This window comes from Lytechinus pictus, chromosome 7 (genome assembly GCF_037042905.1).
Source record: "Lytechinus pictus isolate F3 Inbred chromosome 7, Lp3.0, whole genome shotgun sequence".
Classification (NCBI taxonomy): Eukaryota; Metazoa; Echinodermata; class Echinoidea; order Temnopleuroida; family Toxopneustidae; genus Lytechinus; species Lytechinus pictus.
In genome coordinates this window covers 25,134,750-25,150,372 of record NC_087251.1, presented here as the reverse complement: position 1 = coordinate 25,150,372, position 15,623 = coordinate 25,134,750, and the positions used below count along the sequence as shown (strand labels likewise).

The 15,623-nt window shown below is 35.8% G+C and overlaps 2 protein-coding genes across 7 annotated transcripts in view; both read left to right on the top strand.

The window, feature by feature from the left end:
• Positions 1-87: 87 nt before the first annotated feature.
• On the top strand, positions 88-7,874 carry LOC129264687 (isoaspartyl peptidase/L-asparaginase-like). Its single transcript, XM_054902602.2, has 6 exons — positions 88-939; positions 2,815-2,957; positions 3,396-3,556; positions 4,293-4,420; positions 4,992-5,105; positions 5,707-7,874. The coding sequence occupies exons 1-6, from the start codon at positions 729-731 to the stop codon at positions 5,910-5,912; spliced, it is 963 nt and encodes a 320-aa protein (XP_054758577.2). The 5' UTR covers positions 88-728; the 3' UTR covers positions 5,913-7,874.
• Positions 7,875-14,826: 6,952 nt separating this feature from the next.
• Positions 14,827-15,623, top strand: part of LOC129264688 (uncharacterized) — a 39,298-nt gene continuing 38,501 nt past the window's right edge. For 3 of the 6 annotated variants that reach the window (XM_054902604.2, XM_054902603.2, XM_054902605.2), the window contains exon 1: positions 14,827-15,284. The gene's annotated coding sequence lies outside the window, so the exon portion shown is untranslated. Of the gene's footprint in view, positions 15,285-15,380; positions 15,439-15,623 lie in introns of those variants that run through there. The other 3 variants (XM_064102316.1, XM_064102314.1, XM_064102315.1) reach the window with 3 other exon arrangements.

Sequence of the window (15,623 nt, the reverse complement as noted above, 5' to 3'; positions counted from 1 at the left end):
TGATACTCAACAGTAATTCACAAAGCCCTTCACCTTCTTTTGTTGTTTTCTGACGCGTGAATACAGCTTTGAACAGTTCTGAACCTAGCCAAGGATATCGTTCATTGTACGGGGATTCACAATGGATAAGTAATCTTTAGTTCTATAGACCCCATCCTTACATGTCAGCATAGATCCCGTCCTTATATTTATGTTGACTTTGTTTTATTCTTTTCATGTTACTTATGGCTTGGTTTGCCATTCAAAAGTGCCATGAGGGTATTTTTAATATAAAAAAAGAGGAGTTTAAAGAGCAGTCACTCAGGCCTTCCGATATGGCATGGATTATCTCATGTTGATATTAACGTGCTGGAGTGTGTGCATGTGAGACCTTTGCCCTCGTTAGACACGTGTTCACAGCAGTAAATATACATGCATTGACCTAGATTATACTCGTGGAGTATATATATACCCGTCGTGTTCACCCAGGTTGTACCATGAGTCATTTTTCTTGTGCATATATCTTAGCAAAAATTGAATATACTGTAAACATTGTTGCTGGAATTTTGCTTCGACAATAGCTCGACAAGCTCGAAAATTTAAGTTGTTTTATCGTCTGCAACTGTGATAGGCAATTCGATCGGCAATACGCGTTGGACGGGTATGCCGGGTATGAACATTATCTGCTGTAGTAATTACTCGTCTTGTCAGACTTTCACTACACATCCAAGGATTGTCTGTCAAGCAATATGAGCAATATGGAGAGGAATTGTTGTGTTCCAGCTATCGCAGTACACGGAGGAGCGTGGGCCATACCTCAGTCCGATACGGAGGCTAGTTGTCAAGGTGTCCAGCGAGCTGTCAGGGCAGGCTATAAGGTCCTAGAGAATGGAGGGACTGCAGTAGATGCAGTCGAACAAGCTGTCAGGGTTTTAGAAGATGACCCTGTCTTCGATGCTGGTGAGTCCTCCTTTAATGCGTTATTTACTCATTGACTTGTCTACGGAGACATTTGGAAGGGGGAGGGGCAGTGGCGTACCTGGGATTTTTCACAGGGGGGGGGGGCAAAACCGTCCGCCAAAAAATTTGACAAGCAAAAAGGTCTTTAATCACAAATGAAGGATTTCGTACCAGAAAAAAAATTGACAAGCAAAAAAAAAAAAAAAAAAAGTCTTCAATCACAAATGAAGGATTTCGTACCAGAAAAAAATTTGAGAAGCACAAAAAAAAGAAGGGTCTTCAAGCTCGTCAGGTGGGGGGGGGGGCAGGGATACGTCCTTTGCATGGGTTGTGGCTCGTCAGGGGGGGGGGGGCAGACTGCCCCCTCTCCCCCCCGTAGGTACGCTAGTGGGGAGGGGCGAGAAGCCCCAATGAATGCATTTATAGCAAGGAACATTGTCGCCATTTATGCAAGAAGCTTGAAATTCAACGATCATCATCATAATGGAATACAATTTTCAATGAAAATTATACTAATTTAATTAAAGTTTGATCACCGGTCTTTATCGCTGATATAACATTTCTTAACAGAAATGAATAATTTCCGCATCTTTCTCCTTTCAATTATATTCGCACCTTTTTCAGTTTGGGAGAGACACTGCGGTTCTATGAATGAGGATGTTTTTTTTTTTTTTTTTTTTTTTTGGGGGGGGGGGGCTATGGGCGAATTCCCAATTGTTTTTTATAACCGTGTGCTAAATGAATTGGATATAACATGTGAAATGAGCTATAATATTAAACTCACGACGTTTAAATATTTCATAAAACAATATCTGAGTTAAATCAGAGTTTTTGTATTTTCTCGCTCTCTCATTGCGCTCGCTCGTGAAATTTGTATTGAATATGTTTTTATAAAGGGGGCAGCATTCACAACAGTCATTTCAGCAATACGATACATTATTGCAATATGTATTTGTGCAATAAGATTTGTGACAACCCCAACATGTTACATAAGATATACATTATGAAATCCATTGTGACTTTGTCTTGTTTTGTCTTTCCGTTAATCCCAAGTGCAGTACACCGGGTGAGCATACTCACAGGAACAACCATTGCATCCTTTCCGAAGGACAGAGTGTTTCCCCACTACATGTTGAGGGGTTTAAAACGGGTATAGGGCAAATACAATACAAAAATGTATTTTTGTAATAGATTTTGACAATATATTTAGAAATGATATCGTATTCTGCCCTTTTCTTTTCTTTTCTACCATTAATTTTCTCGGTTTTTTCTTGATCGTAAAAATGTTGTTGACCATGGCCCCATACCCCGTTCTATATGCCACTGCTTATAATTAATTTCAGTAATGAAGTTACAAATCTACCTAAGAAATTTGTCGCTAGGCTCTTGTTTTCGGAATGCAATCAAAATTTGCCCGGTACATTGGGGGAATCGGACGTGTATTGAGCAAAAAAGAATGAGGGGAGTAGACGCGACGTATGGGGCGAAATTCCTGAATTGCTGTGAGAGAGCGAAGCTAGCGAGCAAAAAGTTTTGACCTTTTTTAATTAAAAAAATCTAATTTTGTGATAGATTCTGACATAAAATTCAGAAAAGGGTGTAATATTTAACCCTTTTACGTTTCTTCTCTCTCTTGTTTTTCTTATAGTCATGAAAGTTTGTGAGGTCCACGCCCCCCTAGCCCCCCCCCCCCTCTTGTCCGACAGTGCCTATATCTATTTTTATTGTAACAACGCTTATATTGACAATGGAATCGAATAATTCTACTATACTCACGGGGAGAGGATGTTAGATGAATATTCTATTCGGACATCCTATATTGGACAATGCAGGATGATCATTTGGTTTTGTTTTGTTTTTATTATGATTTTTCAGGAACTGGGTCTGTTCTTAATTACGATGGTGATGTTGAAATGGATGCCATCATCATGGAAGGGAAGGAGCTGAAATGTGGAGCAGTTGCTTGCGTTAATAACATCAAGAATCCTATCTCATTGGCTCGAAAAGTTATGGAACAGGTAGACAATGCAACGATTATTTTACTGTCACAAAACAGATATCAACAACTTCTAGAAATATAACAATGATAATGATATTGATGTTGATGCTGGTAGTGGCGGTTGTCGTGGTTGTGGTGGTAAAAATGACTATGATGATGCATGATGATAGTGGTGATGGCTATGCTGGTGATAATGATAATAATGGTGATGTTGATGCAAAATAATATAAATGCATTCATCATAATTATTGCAACTGCTGCTGCTGGTGGTGATATGATTTTAATTGTGATATGCTCCTTATTGACCCAAATTTGTTCACAGAGAAAACCTTGTGGTATGTTGTGCCCCATCTTCTTTCCCTATTTACAAGTGAGGATGAAAACATGTCATTTTATTTTTGTTTCAATTATCATTTCCTGCTTTTTTTACGATGAAAGCATTATTTTCTTTATCCAGACAGACCATACACTTCTCGTTGGACATGGAGCTAATAAATTTGCCAATGAGATGGGGATTGAGAAAGTACCTACCTCTGATCTGGTGACGGAGGATGCCAGGAAAACATGGGAGGAGTATCGCAAGTTCAAGAAGACCGTCGATGTTTTCTTCTCTAGTAGGTATGGAGACAAAATCAGTATTATTGGGTTCAATCACATTATATTATATTTCAACTAAAAATGAAGTCATTATAGATGCATATAGGCCTACTGATACAACTCTATCACATAGCGTATTCATTAAACGAGAGAGCAAAAAAAGTGGATATTTTAGGGGGATATCTTGTGCCCTCAATGACAAGGTAATGACAAACCAAACTTGATGTCACCTGAGATTTACACTGTCTGCTTTAACCACATATTAAGTAACGAAACTTATAGATGTTATGACCGATTAGTTTTATTTCTTATTGTTTCGGTCTGTTATTTTTATATTGTGTATAATTTATATTTGTGTAATTTTCTTTTATGCTATATGAGGACTCCTCGGTAGACCAGCAGCACCATGATTGATGCTGCTGAGTAGGGCCATCCTCCCGTTTTTCATTTACCAATTCACATTAATCATTTTATATGTATTGTTATTTGTTTTTTAACGGAAATAAATTCGATTCAATTCAATGGGCGGTAATTGGGTGTATGGTTGTCTCTATCGGTTCGAGTTTTCGAGCCCAAGCCACATCTTGCCTCTCTTCAGGATGTGGGATTTGAGACGTAATGTATCTCTTGATGCACGCCTAAAATCAAATGCAAAAATGCTTATCAAACATTCTATAAGCGATCGTAAGTCAAATCCTTTGAAGTAAGAAACTGATTTATTCTTTGGTATCTTTCTTGATTAATCCGCATTAAACAGGACAGAAGCTGGTCATGATACTGTCGGATGTGTCGCCCTTGATAGGTTGGGCAATGTCGCGTGTGCGACCTCAACGGGGGGAATCTCGGCGAAGAAGGTCGGGAGAGTTGGTGATAGCCCTATCATAGGTCAGAGGCTTTATATTTTTTTCGGAAAATACGAAAATATTATTATGGAACTTCTATTAACTACAACGTCATTAATTCAATGGGCCTATACATTCTAGAATTACTACTAACTCATTGTCAGATAGTGGTCATAATTATGATCGAGCACAAACATTGGTCTTGAAATGAATATGTACAAAATACTTTTGTGGCTGTGTTTGCAGCCGTTTTTGCCATGATATCGGTATATTTCGGCAGATCGATCTGATTCAATCATGGTAGATCTTGCATATCCAATAACCTCCTATTTTTACCAATGTTTGCTTCTGCAATCGGTCTTTGGATGAAAAGTGAAGGCCCTATAAAAACAAAACCTTTTGTCTGAAGTCGTAATTAGCCTATTATTGGAAAACATCGGCAAATATCCAACAGTTCAAGTCACTTCTTGATTTTCTAGAAATGCTCATGACATCTAGCTCTTATATCAGGGATATAAACCACTATTAGTGATATTTCTTAGTCTAATTTTGTCGAAAAACAATAATTGTCCACGTGCATCATCTCACTTACAATTGTTACTGTTTGTATATAGGAAGTGGTGCCTATTGTGATAATGCATACGGAGCAGTATCAACCACAGGGCATGGAGAAAATATCATGAAAGTCACTCTTGCCAGAACTATCATCAGTTATATGGAACATTTAGGTACTATGATTTTAATTTTGTATGGATGTTTGAGAACGTGAAGGTGTGAGGGAGATGTGTGTTTGTGGCATAACTTATAGATCTTTTTATGTGTCTGTTTATTAAGTAGATAGATGTAGATAATAATATTTTTTGTACTATGGAGGTATGATGATCATGTCCCAATTCCCACTTGTTTATGATATGAATATGAGATTGAAATGCACTTTCATACCTGAGTGAGTATTCTCGTATGTTATCGATTGATTAATTGCTTGACCTATTGATTAATTTATCAATCGATTGGTTGATACATTGATTCAAAATTTATTTCGTACCAAACAAACTTCAATAACATAATTACAAAGTATAAGGCAAATTACAAAATAAAATAAGTTAATGAAGAGGGAATCTGCTGGAAAGCATAACTTTGTCTTGTTTGTGTAGGTTCACTTGAGGTCATCATTGGTTAAAACATCTCTTCATGCCCAAGAAATCAACTTGTATTTTGTTTTAAGCCCGTTTATTTATATCGTCATATTAATTTCCCCTACCTGCTTTAATCGATTGCCCAATTTTAAATTATAATATTAAAGGTAAATTAACTTCTTCTTTTTTCCAGGTTTATCTGCTAAAGAGGCAGCCGATAAGGCCATTGCATTCATGTCAAAGAGAGTTGGTGGTGTAGGAGGTGCAATAGTGGTCAGTTCAACCGGTCAGTTGACTCGGAGCTTTAACTCAGAACGTATGGCATGGGCCTTCGCCTCTAACAACTCTGTTCGATATGGTATTGACCCAGGTGATGACATCGATGCGGGAGCAGTTTAACCAACTATTTTAGATAGGCCATACATCCAAAATAAGAAAAAAAACATATATTTTCATAATATATTTTTTAATGATTAATCTTAAGGTATGTGGACGTTTAAATAATGTGCTGTACCTCATTTGAAATATTTATTTTGATTTCCTCCTCGGCTGGTATTTTTAGATGCCAGTGCATGGTTGTTGTTATTTGTTGTTTGTTTTAAGCAATCAACACTGTCTTTTTCAAGATTCTCAATATAAGAGCCATTTTGACTGGAGTGCAACCCCGGAAGTATAAAGTTTTCAAGCAAAATGAAGCATTTTCATTACAGGACGGTAAATCTGACAATAATTCAAACCAACGTAGAAAGAACCCATCTGCCCAGAAAACACGCTCTGTCTTCACGTTTTTTATGACATTTTCATATAAATACTGGATGAAAACCCAAAGCAACACACACGTGTGTGTTCGTTGGTATTGTAGAGAGTTTTCGCTCCATGACGCACGGTGGAAAATATCGATAATGTGTTGTCAAATGCCCTTCATGACAATGAATAACTAAGAAGTCTTTGTCGAAAATTGGTGAATCAAAACAGCAGTTTCGTCCCGGACCCCTCTAGACAAACAACATAATGCATCTTTTCGTCAGCTCCGAAACCTAGGACGAAACCGCTGTTCTGGTTAACCAATTTCGACAAAGACTCTCCAGTTGTTTTTGTCATTAATTTTGACTGTGTTCTTAAATCCGTTGTGCGTTGCGATGCGAAAACTCACTAGTAACACCTTTTGTGATGCGGTTACTATAGTATTTTGCGATAATATTGTTATGCGCTTGCGCAAAACAGCTACTCCTTGTCTTGAGTATGTGCATAACCTTATTTTGGGCCGATCCTCACAGAAGTTACGTCGTCAATCTAAAGCTGTCTATAATTCGTGGTTAGTTTGGTTGCATTCTCGCATTCTTGCATTTATTTTCATTATTCTCTCAGGGAATGTTTCCAAAGTTTCTAAAGAAAACATAACTTGTCTTCTTATTGCTTTACGTTACGATAGTGCTTGTTAATAAGGAGATTTTGCTTAGCAACGTACGGAAGATTCAAGAACAGATTAAATGTATTGTCATATGACGTCATGACAAAAAAAACAAAGAAGTCTTTGTCGAAAAATGGTGAATCGAAACAGCAGTTTCATCATCATCACGGGTACTCAGCAACAGAACAAAAGTTCCATGACGCTGTGGTCGGGTACAGATGCGACATTGATTAGTTTAGAGCAGCCTTAAATTTGTCAAGGGATTGCATTGACGTAGTGGTTAAGGGGAGGTCGTTCCAGTCCCGTATGGTTCGTTGATTCTGAATAAACGATACATTAAGAATTTTTCATCTGCTCTAAGATGACACGGCTGTACCTCACCTCTCGATAAATATAAATCATCTATACTTCATGATGTGGATATTCCGATATCAACAAGTTTAATGAATAAAAATGATCAGAAGAAAGTTAGTAGGTCTACGTCTTAAAGTTATGCATATAAAAAAAATCAAAGGTCTTGTTGAAGAAGGTACTAAGCTTATTTTTCATGTAGATAACATTATAAAAATGTACGAATCAAAAAAGGATACTTGTTCATAATCTGTGCCAACTTGGCCCTGAATATGGCACCAATCATTTTGTACAATACTGCCCTCTATAGTTAACGGAATATTGAACAATGAAAAGTTTTACAGAAAACTACGCATAATGCAATGTGTGAGTGATTTCACATTTCTTCGTTTCACTAAACTGTTGAAACTGTTCCTAACGTTACTAACCAATGTATTAGCATTTTAACATCTTGTTCGTAGATCGAGACTATGTTAAAGCCGCATGGTACATGATAATCCATGTTGATGGATTATAATCATTTTGATAAAGTCCGCTTCAATCGTGAACATATTTTATCTTCTTAATAGATAAACGTATGACAGATTTTTCACAAAATACTTAAGATCCACATGATGTTTGTGGTGATATGTCTATGTATATTATGTGTTTATTTAGCCATGGACCTATTACAAACGATTTAGCAAGGATACTGTTGTAGTGCGACAGAGGTGACATTCCCCATGATTTCATACGTATGAAAGGAAAATATTAAATAACAAGGAAAGGGCAAAGAGTAAGCAAATAATATGACTTGGACATGTCACTAAGTAGTTACTTATTCCATTTTTTTTATTTAGAAAAATCCAATATATCGCTTGGGCCATCGGTTCCATGACATTTGCTCCGGCGGCAATTGCTCCGCTGTAAATCCCACACACTTATGAAATGACCAACTTCAATCCTGGATTAAACACTATATACCATATCCTAAATCTAACCATAAACCTAATATAAAACCCTATTGCAACCCGAACCCTATATCTTAGACAAAATAAAGCCCGGAGCAATTGTCGCCGGGGCAAATGTCGTGTTTCCGGGTCGGTTGCCCCTAGTCTGCAGGCACAGACCCTGATTGGAACTTGGATCAACAAGTGTGCCTCCACGCAAAGACAAGCACATAAAAAACTTGCTGTTCCAATACGAGAGAGCCTTCAGTACACAAGGCATGAGTAGGCTGCACATTCAGACCCTTAACTCGAGTGAAGGCTTTGCCCAGCAGACTAGGTTGCCCCCTTCAACACCCTGATGCAGCAACTGCAAACTAGGTTTTCTATATCCGTGTTTTTTATGGGCCAATTCCTTGATGTCAACCGGAAATGGTCGAGCTTTCCAGCCTTCCAGGACATTACGGCTATTTAAAGGTCAAGTCCACCCCATAAAAATATTGGTTTTAATAAAAAGAGAAAAATCTAACAAGCATAAAACTGAAAATTTCATCAAAATCGGATGTAAAATAAGAAAGTTATGACATTTTAAAGTTTCGCTTATTTTTCACAAAACAGTTATATGCACGACTCAGTGATATGCAAATGAGAGAGTTGATGATGTCACTCACTCACTATTTCTTTTGTTTTTTATTGTTTGAATTATACAATATTTAATTTTTTACATATTTTGACAATAAGGACCCTCTTGGTTGAACCACAAAATGTTAAAACAATGGTATTTCCACATGTTTAGGAAGGAATCAAACTTTATTTCACATGAAAAAGGAAAAAAGTGAAATATTTCATATTTTATATAATAAAATACCAAAAAAAAAGTGAGTTTGTGATGTCATCAGTCCCCTCATATGCATACTGACCAGTATGTACATAATTATAACTGTTTTGTGAAATTAAGCGAAACTTAAAATATTATAACTTTCTTATTTTACCTCCGATTTTTATGAAATTTTCAGTGTTATGCTTGTTTGATTTTTCTCTTTTTATTCAAATCAACTTTTTCTTTGAGTGGACTTGTCCTTTAAAAATCTCTTGATTACCCCCTTCAAATCCGATGATGTCATGATCTCGCTGAATTTACGGGAATTCCCCATGACGTTAGAGTGATGTTAAAGTATATATATTCAGCATTCTCCTTCTTATTTCCATTTTTTAAAGGTCAAGTCCACCCCAGGAAAATGCTGACTTGAATAAATAGATAAAAATCAAACTGGCATAGTGCTCAAAATTTCATCAAAATTGGATGTAAAATAAGAAAGTTATGACATTTTAAAGTTTCGCTTATTTTTCACAAAACAGTGATATGCACAACTAGTCGATGATGTCCATCACTCACTATTTCTTTTGTTTTTTATTGTTTGAATTATACAATATTTCATTTTTTATAGATTTGACAATAAGGACCAACTTGACTGAACCATATAGTATTAAACAATGCCAATTCCACATGTTCAGGGAGGAATCAATCATTGTATCACTTGACAATGAGGAGAAAATTAGAATATTTCATATAATAAAATACAAAAGAAATAGTGAGTGGATGACGTCATCAGACTCCTCATTTGCATACCAGCCAGGATGTGCATATAACTGTTTTGTGAAATTAAGCGAAACTTTAAAATGTCATAACTTTCTTATTTTACATCCGATTTTGATGAAATTTTCAGTGTTTATGCTTGTAGGATTTTTCTCTTTTTATTCAAATCAACCTTTTGTTGGGGTGGACTTGTCCTTTAAATAATTATTGGTATCAAGATTATTGTTATCCTCATCATTATCATTAATATTTCGCATCATAATTTTGTTAATTATCCCCACCACCTCAATCGTAATCACCATCATCGCCATCATCATTATCATCACCACCACAATCACCATCACCATCATCACCATCATCATCATCACCACCACCACCACCACCCCCCCCCCCCCATCGTCGCCATCGATCAATCTAGATCATTTTATTTGGACCCCCATCGTAGATAAGCCTCTTATAATCCCTCTTTAATTATGTCGTTGACTGAATGAACTCCACGTCATTTGAATAGCCTCCTGAAGGTCTTGAATTTGAAAAGGATAAATTTATAAGCTTCAAGGGTATACTTGGTTACAAAGAAGCAATTAAAAATATTTAGTATGTACAGACCCTGCTCCGCCCTCTCCTCACTTTAGATAATCCCCAGTAGCATGAATAGGAAGGAGACAGAGAGTGGAGAGATAGTAGAGAGGGGAAGAGACAGAGCATGAGTGGATGGGATTGAGGCAGTGGCGTACCTAGGATTTTCCACAGGAGGGGGGGGGCAAATTCGTCCGCCAAAAAAATTGAAAAGCAAAAAAAAAAAAAAAAAGGTCTTCAAGACTCGTCAGGGGGGTAGGGATATGTCCCTTGCATGGGTTGTAGGTACGCTAGTGGATGGAGTGTGTGTGTGGGGGGTGGTTGTGCGAGAGAGGGGAGAGAGAGAAGGGCGAGTAAATAAAGAGAGAGATACAGATTGGAGAGCTGCAAGAGAAAAGAGTAGACCTACGTACGCGAGTATACTAATTTATGCCAAGCGATAGATATAAAGAGACAGAAAGAAATGGAGAGACATGGAATAGACTTTGATCTTACCTTTTTATCCAATCTCTAACCCCTATCCCACCCCACCCTCTATAAATTCAATTAAAATAACCCTGGTCATGCTATCTCTTTTGTCAATTTGAAGGTAATGCCCCCCCCCCCCCATTCATCGTGAACCTTTGAGTAGTTCTTTTCATTACCATCAACATATCTTTTGAAAAGAACTTTTAAACATAAAAAATGTCGGGGGATTTTTTTTCGAGACCACTAACTCTAGTATTTTCACTTCAGAATAGATCAAATTAATCTATCTGACAATATATTTAGATCCGGATGCGGATATTTTTGTTAGCAAACTAAATGAAAATAAGCAATGTTGAGATTTTCCCTCGCTCTTTAAAGGTGAAGTCCACCCCAGAAAAATGTTTAAGTTGAATAATAGAGAAAAATCAAACTAGCATAACGCTGAAAATTTCATCTCAAAATCGGATGTAAAATAAGAAAGTTATTTTAAATTTTGCTTATTTTTCACAAAACAGTGATATGCAAAATTTAGTGACATGCAAAATGAGACAGTCGATGATGTCCTTCACTCACTATTTCTTTTGTTTTTATTGTGTGAATTATACGATGTTTCATTTTTTTTATTATACATATTTGACAATAAGGACCAACTTGACTGAAGCATATAGTACTAAACAATGCTAATTCCACAGGTTGAGGGAGGAATTTCATATTTTTTTTATAACAAAATACAAAAGAAATAGTAGATGACGTCATCAGTCTCCTCATTTGCATATCGACCAGGATGTGCATATAACTGTTTTGTGAAATGAAGCAAAACTTTAACATGTCATAACTTTCTTACTTAACAACCGATTTTGATGACATTTTCATTGTTATTCTTCTTGGATTTTCCTCTTTTTATTCAAATCAACTTCTTATTGGGGTGGAATTGTCCATTAACCAAAAAATATTGGGCTATTATGCCGCGTAAGAAGACGGAGGAGGAGAAGGATTGACCTCGTCCATTTATCGAATGAATTAAAAAAAAAACGATGGGCTTACTTATCCTATAAATATATTAAGGATGTGCTATCAGATTTATGACATCTTATCTATTTATAACATGATAAAAAACTAAGAGAAACATGGAAAAAACAATGGTGTGAATTCAGAGTCCGTACTCACTAAACAATGAACAAAAATTCTTATCTGTAACACATCACGGCAAGAAAATTATATTACCCCAAAATTTCAAAATTGATTTTTTTAAAGAAAAGGGTTATAAAAATATGAGCAGGATGTAAAAGAAGAGATAAATAAAGTCTCGACTGAAGAAAAAAATCGTTGCAAATTTGTGCTGAAAATGACAAGGATGGGGGGTTGATAAGTCCCCGGTCATTTAAAGTTCACGACGTCACGCGATTACAGCATTTATATGGTGTTGTGTTATTATGCAAATGCAAATTCGTCATGAATATGCAGTTGGTGGGACGGTGATATCTTGTCCCCCCTCACTTTCTTTTTTTTCTAATTTCATTTCATAAAATCCAATTGTTTTAACGTTTTCATACATTATTGTGTGTAAAATGTGTTTTGCTTGTAACAAAAAAAGTTTCAGCAATAATTACCCTACACATTGAATAGGTTGTCAATTCTATTTTTACATTCTTCATGTTCTTGGAGGACTAAACTTGAACAAACATAATTCCATAAGATAAAATACAAAAGGAAAATAAGTGGGATGTGACATCATCAGCTCGCTCATGTTATACTCATAATGCAACATTCGAATAGTCATAACTCATAACTCATCTTCATACTAAAAATATTGCATGAATTGATGTTTCGTATTTAAAAATATATGCCCATTCTGCTTATAAATGTATTAATTAATTTGATTAGTTTTAGTTTGGGATTGTCATTTTTTTCAAGCAATCTGCTTATGATTACAATCCTTCTCCTGCAAATTGTGAATATCATATAATTATTTGGTAGTTAATCATTTTTGTCTGGAATTATTTTTTTTAGTACACTTTATTTATGATTCATGCCAAAAATGCTAACATATTATGTTTATTATGTTATGGAAAATGTATTATACGAATGTTCCATGGATGCAGAAGAAAACAATAAATCAAATCAAATATATTCCTCGCTCAATTTTAATAAAAAATTTAATTGTTTAATTTTTCTGAATTTATCCTATCGATTCAAATCAACAAATTTAAGGGGTGGACTTGACCTTTAGGTATGAACACAACTGCACATGATTAGTTGAGGATGACCTATCAAGATAGGTGTTCATGGAGCAAAATGATCCAACCATCTTCATTGGCCTGTCGAGTTAGGTGAATAAAATTGCCCCTTTTTTAAATGATTGGGCACGAATGATTATATTCATTATACAGACCATTAGCCCTTTTATACAAAGCGAAAGGGGAAGTCGGGTTTTGCGTCTTCTTGATTTGTTTAAAGGTGTGAGCACATAATCATGATTAATTTCTTTTAAAATAAAATCCCGTTTTAAATCTACCACAGTAGGCCGGGAATATAAGAGCTTTAAACAGAAATATCGATGATTTCTTCTTGATCATAAAAATTCATTCATTAATCAATATATCCCTACCCATTTCAATTGCGGTGATGATATTCATTTGTTATACAACGGCAGCAATGGAAACCAAATTGGCTATCAACCTGTCGTATCGAAAGGAAATTAATTTCTCCATTATATCGCGTTATTATTTGAGATGTCAACAGACAAGATGTGAATGTAACACTGTTACAACAACAATTTTATGTATATATATTCCCAATTTTTTCGAATTATTCAACTGATTGTGTAACTTTAAATCTGTGGTAATCCGTCATGTTCCAATAGTAAAATATAAGCCATTCCCTCGTAACATAATTTGGCTCAGTGCGCACAAAGTTATTGGTCTTAAAGTAATGCATAAAAGAGAAGTCGTTCCAATGTGTAAAGACAGAATACTATCCTAATTATTACATCTAATATACAATCACTAAATTTGTACACACTTAAAATGTTGGGCAACATACTGTCCACCGTGATATGTTGGTAAAAAAATATATATATATTCTGGGCAATTATCCAATTGAGCAAATTTATTACCCATTAATTTTATTACCCGATTTAGACAGATTTTAACCAATAGTAGTGTGGACAGTATGTTGCCCAGTGATGGTGAAAACTTGGGCCTTTTTTTGCCCAACCTTTTTAAGAGTGTTGGATAAGTACTTAAAGTAGCCATTTTCAAAATGTAAAACAAAACCTAACAGAAAGAGAGCACTCGATAGCCTCAAAATTAACATCATATATATTTTTTTATAAAGACCCTATATACAGATGAAAAAGGGTAAACGGTCATTACATTAGTTGGTAAAATGATACTCCAGTACAATTTTCATTATTAAACCCCTACCAATGCTTTAGACATCTTTTAGTTACTCCCGGATTGAAAAAAAAAAAACCTCCCTTGGCTTTTGAGCAGTCATTGTCAATGGTTGGAAGGGCTTAGAAGATGAAAGAAACTTTTATGTTTTGAACTCACTCGACGCCATCGTCGCTGCTCAAGTTTCCACTTTTCATCTTCTCTTCATTTTAAATCTTAGTTATACTTTAACAAGTGCAAGCTTGGATAGGGTGCAAGATTCTGATTCTGAAAGTCGTAAGCCATCATATTTTAAAGCAAAAATAAATGTTATCGTGTTTCTTAGTGTAAGACAATCTTTTATCGTATATCTAATTGATGCCACGTAAGGCATGCATGCATGTAGTCATCTCATTGTCACGTGTCAATCTCCCTTTGGGCATAGTATAGGAAGGGAGATGAAAGATTAAACACATCAGAGAATTGTGTTTGCAGTCGTTTCAACTTTGTTTCATTTCTAATCTGTCCCCCATGATTCTTCATATTTCTATATAATCGTTCTTCTATTGACGCACGCTCTGATGCTTCTCGTAACCCCTTTTCTGTCGGGCACTTCCGTGTTTGTGAGCTCGCGCGGGCCTCACTTTTTGTAAATGAATCAGTCTATCCATGGAGCTACTCTCTGTGGTCTATCTATCCATGAGTGAACCTTGAAGTCTATGATCTAACCAGGCAAGAACTTCCGAACCGGACAGGAATATATCACCTATCTATATGGTAGCTAATGTAGGCAAAAGCACCATAACATCGATCTAACTTCCTACGTTTGTGATCTAATTCATGTTATTGAAACACAATGTTCGCGAGCCTGTGAATTATCATCTGTTTACATGACATGTTTTGAATGCTTGCTAACTTGCTGATGCTTTGGTTATCTCTACGAATGCGTGTGACTTTTGGATCGACAAAAAACCTAGCTTGCTTTGATTATAAGTGGAATAATACAATTTGATTTTTTCCTTCTGACATGAATGTTGGTTGTCCTCTTCTCATATTTGAAAGCAGGTATGCTGTATTATTCATCATTTGACGCAACTATTGTGACAAATCTAATTTAGCTGTCAATAATAATAGAATCCTTGGTGATCCTTCAAATGGATCATTGGCGCGAACTGTGGGGCTTATTGGACCCCACACCCACTCAAGAGAAGATAAGAACGTGAGAAATGAAAAAGTTGTACTTTCGTTAAACTGATTTTGAAAACTGGTTAGATAAAAACCTTGATGTTCATCCTTTGATGATTTTTATTATAGAAAATGTTTAATGTGTTAATAATGTATTAATACATTAAACATTTTCTATAGTAGTATCATTGTCAATAACAACATTATATTCCTTTCTCA

Excerpts from the sequence above, each read along its gene's own strand:
- LOC129264687 (XM_054902602.2), top strand. The coding sequence starts at position 729 with ATGAGCAATATGGAGAGGAATTGTTGTGTTCCAGCTATCGCAGTACAC. Across the intron at positions 4,421-4,991 it reads TGGTGATAGCCCTATCATAG|GAAGTGGTGCCTATTGTGAT; the intron begins GTCAGAGGCTTT and ends GTTTGTATATAG. Across the intron at positions 5,106-5,706 it reads CAGTTATATGGAACATTTAG|GTTTATCTGCTAAAGAGGCA; the intron begins GTACTATGATTT and ends TCTTTTTTCCAG.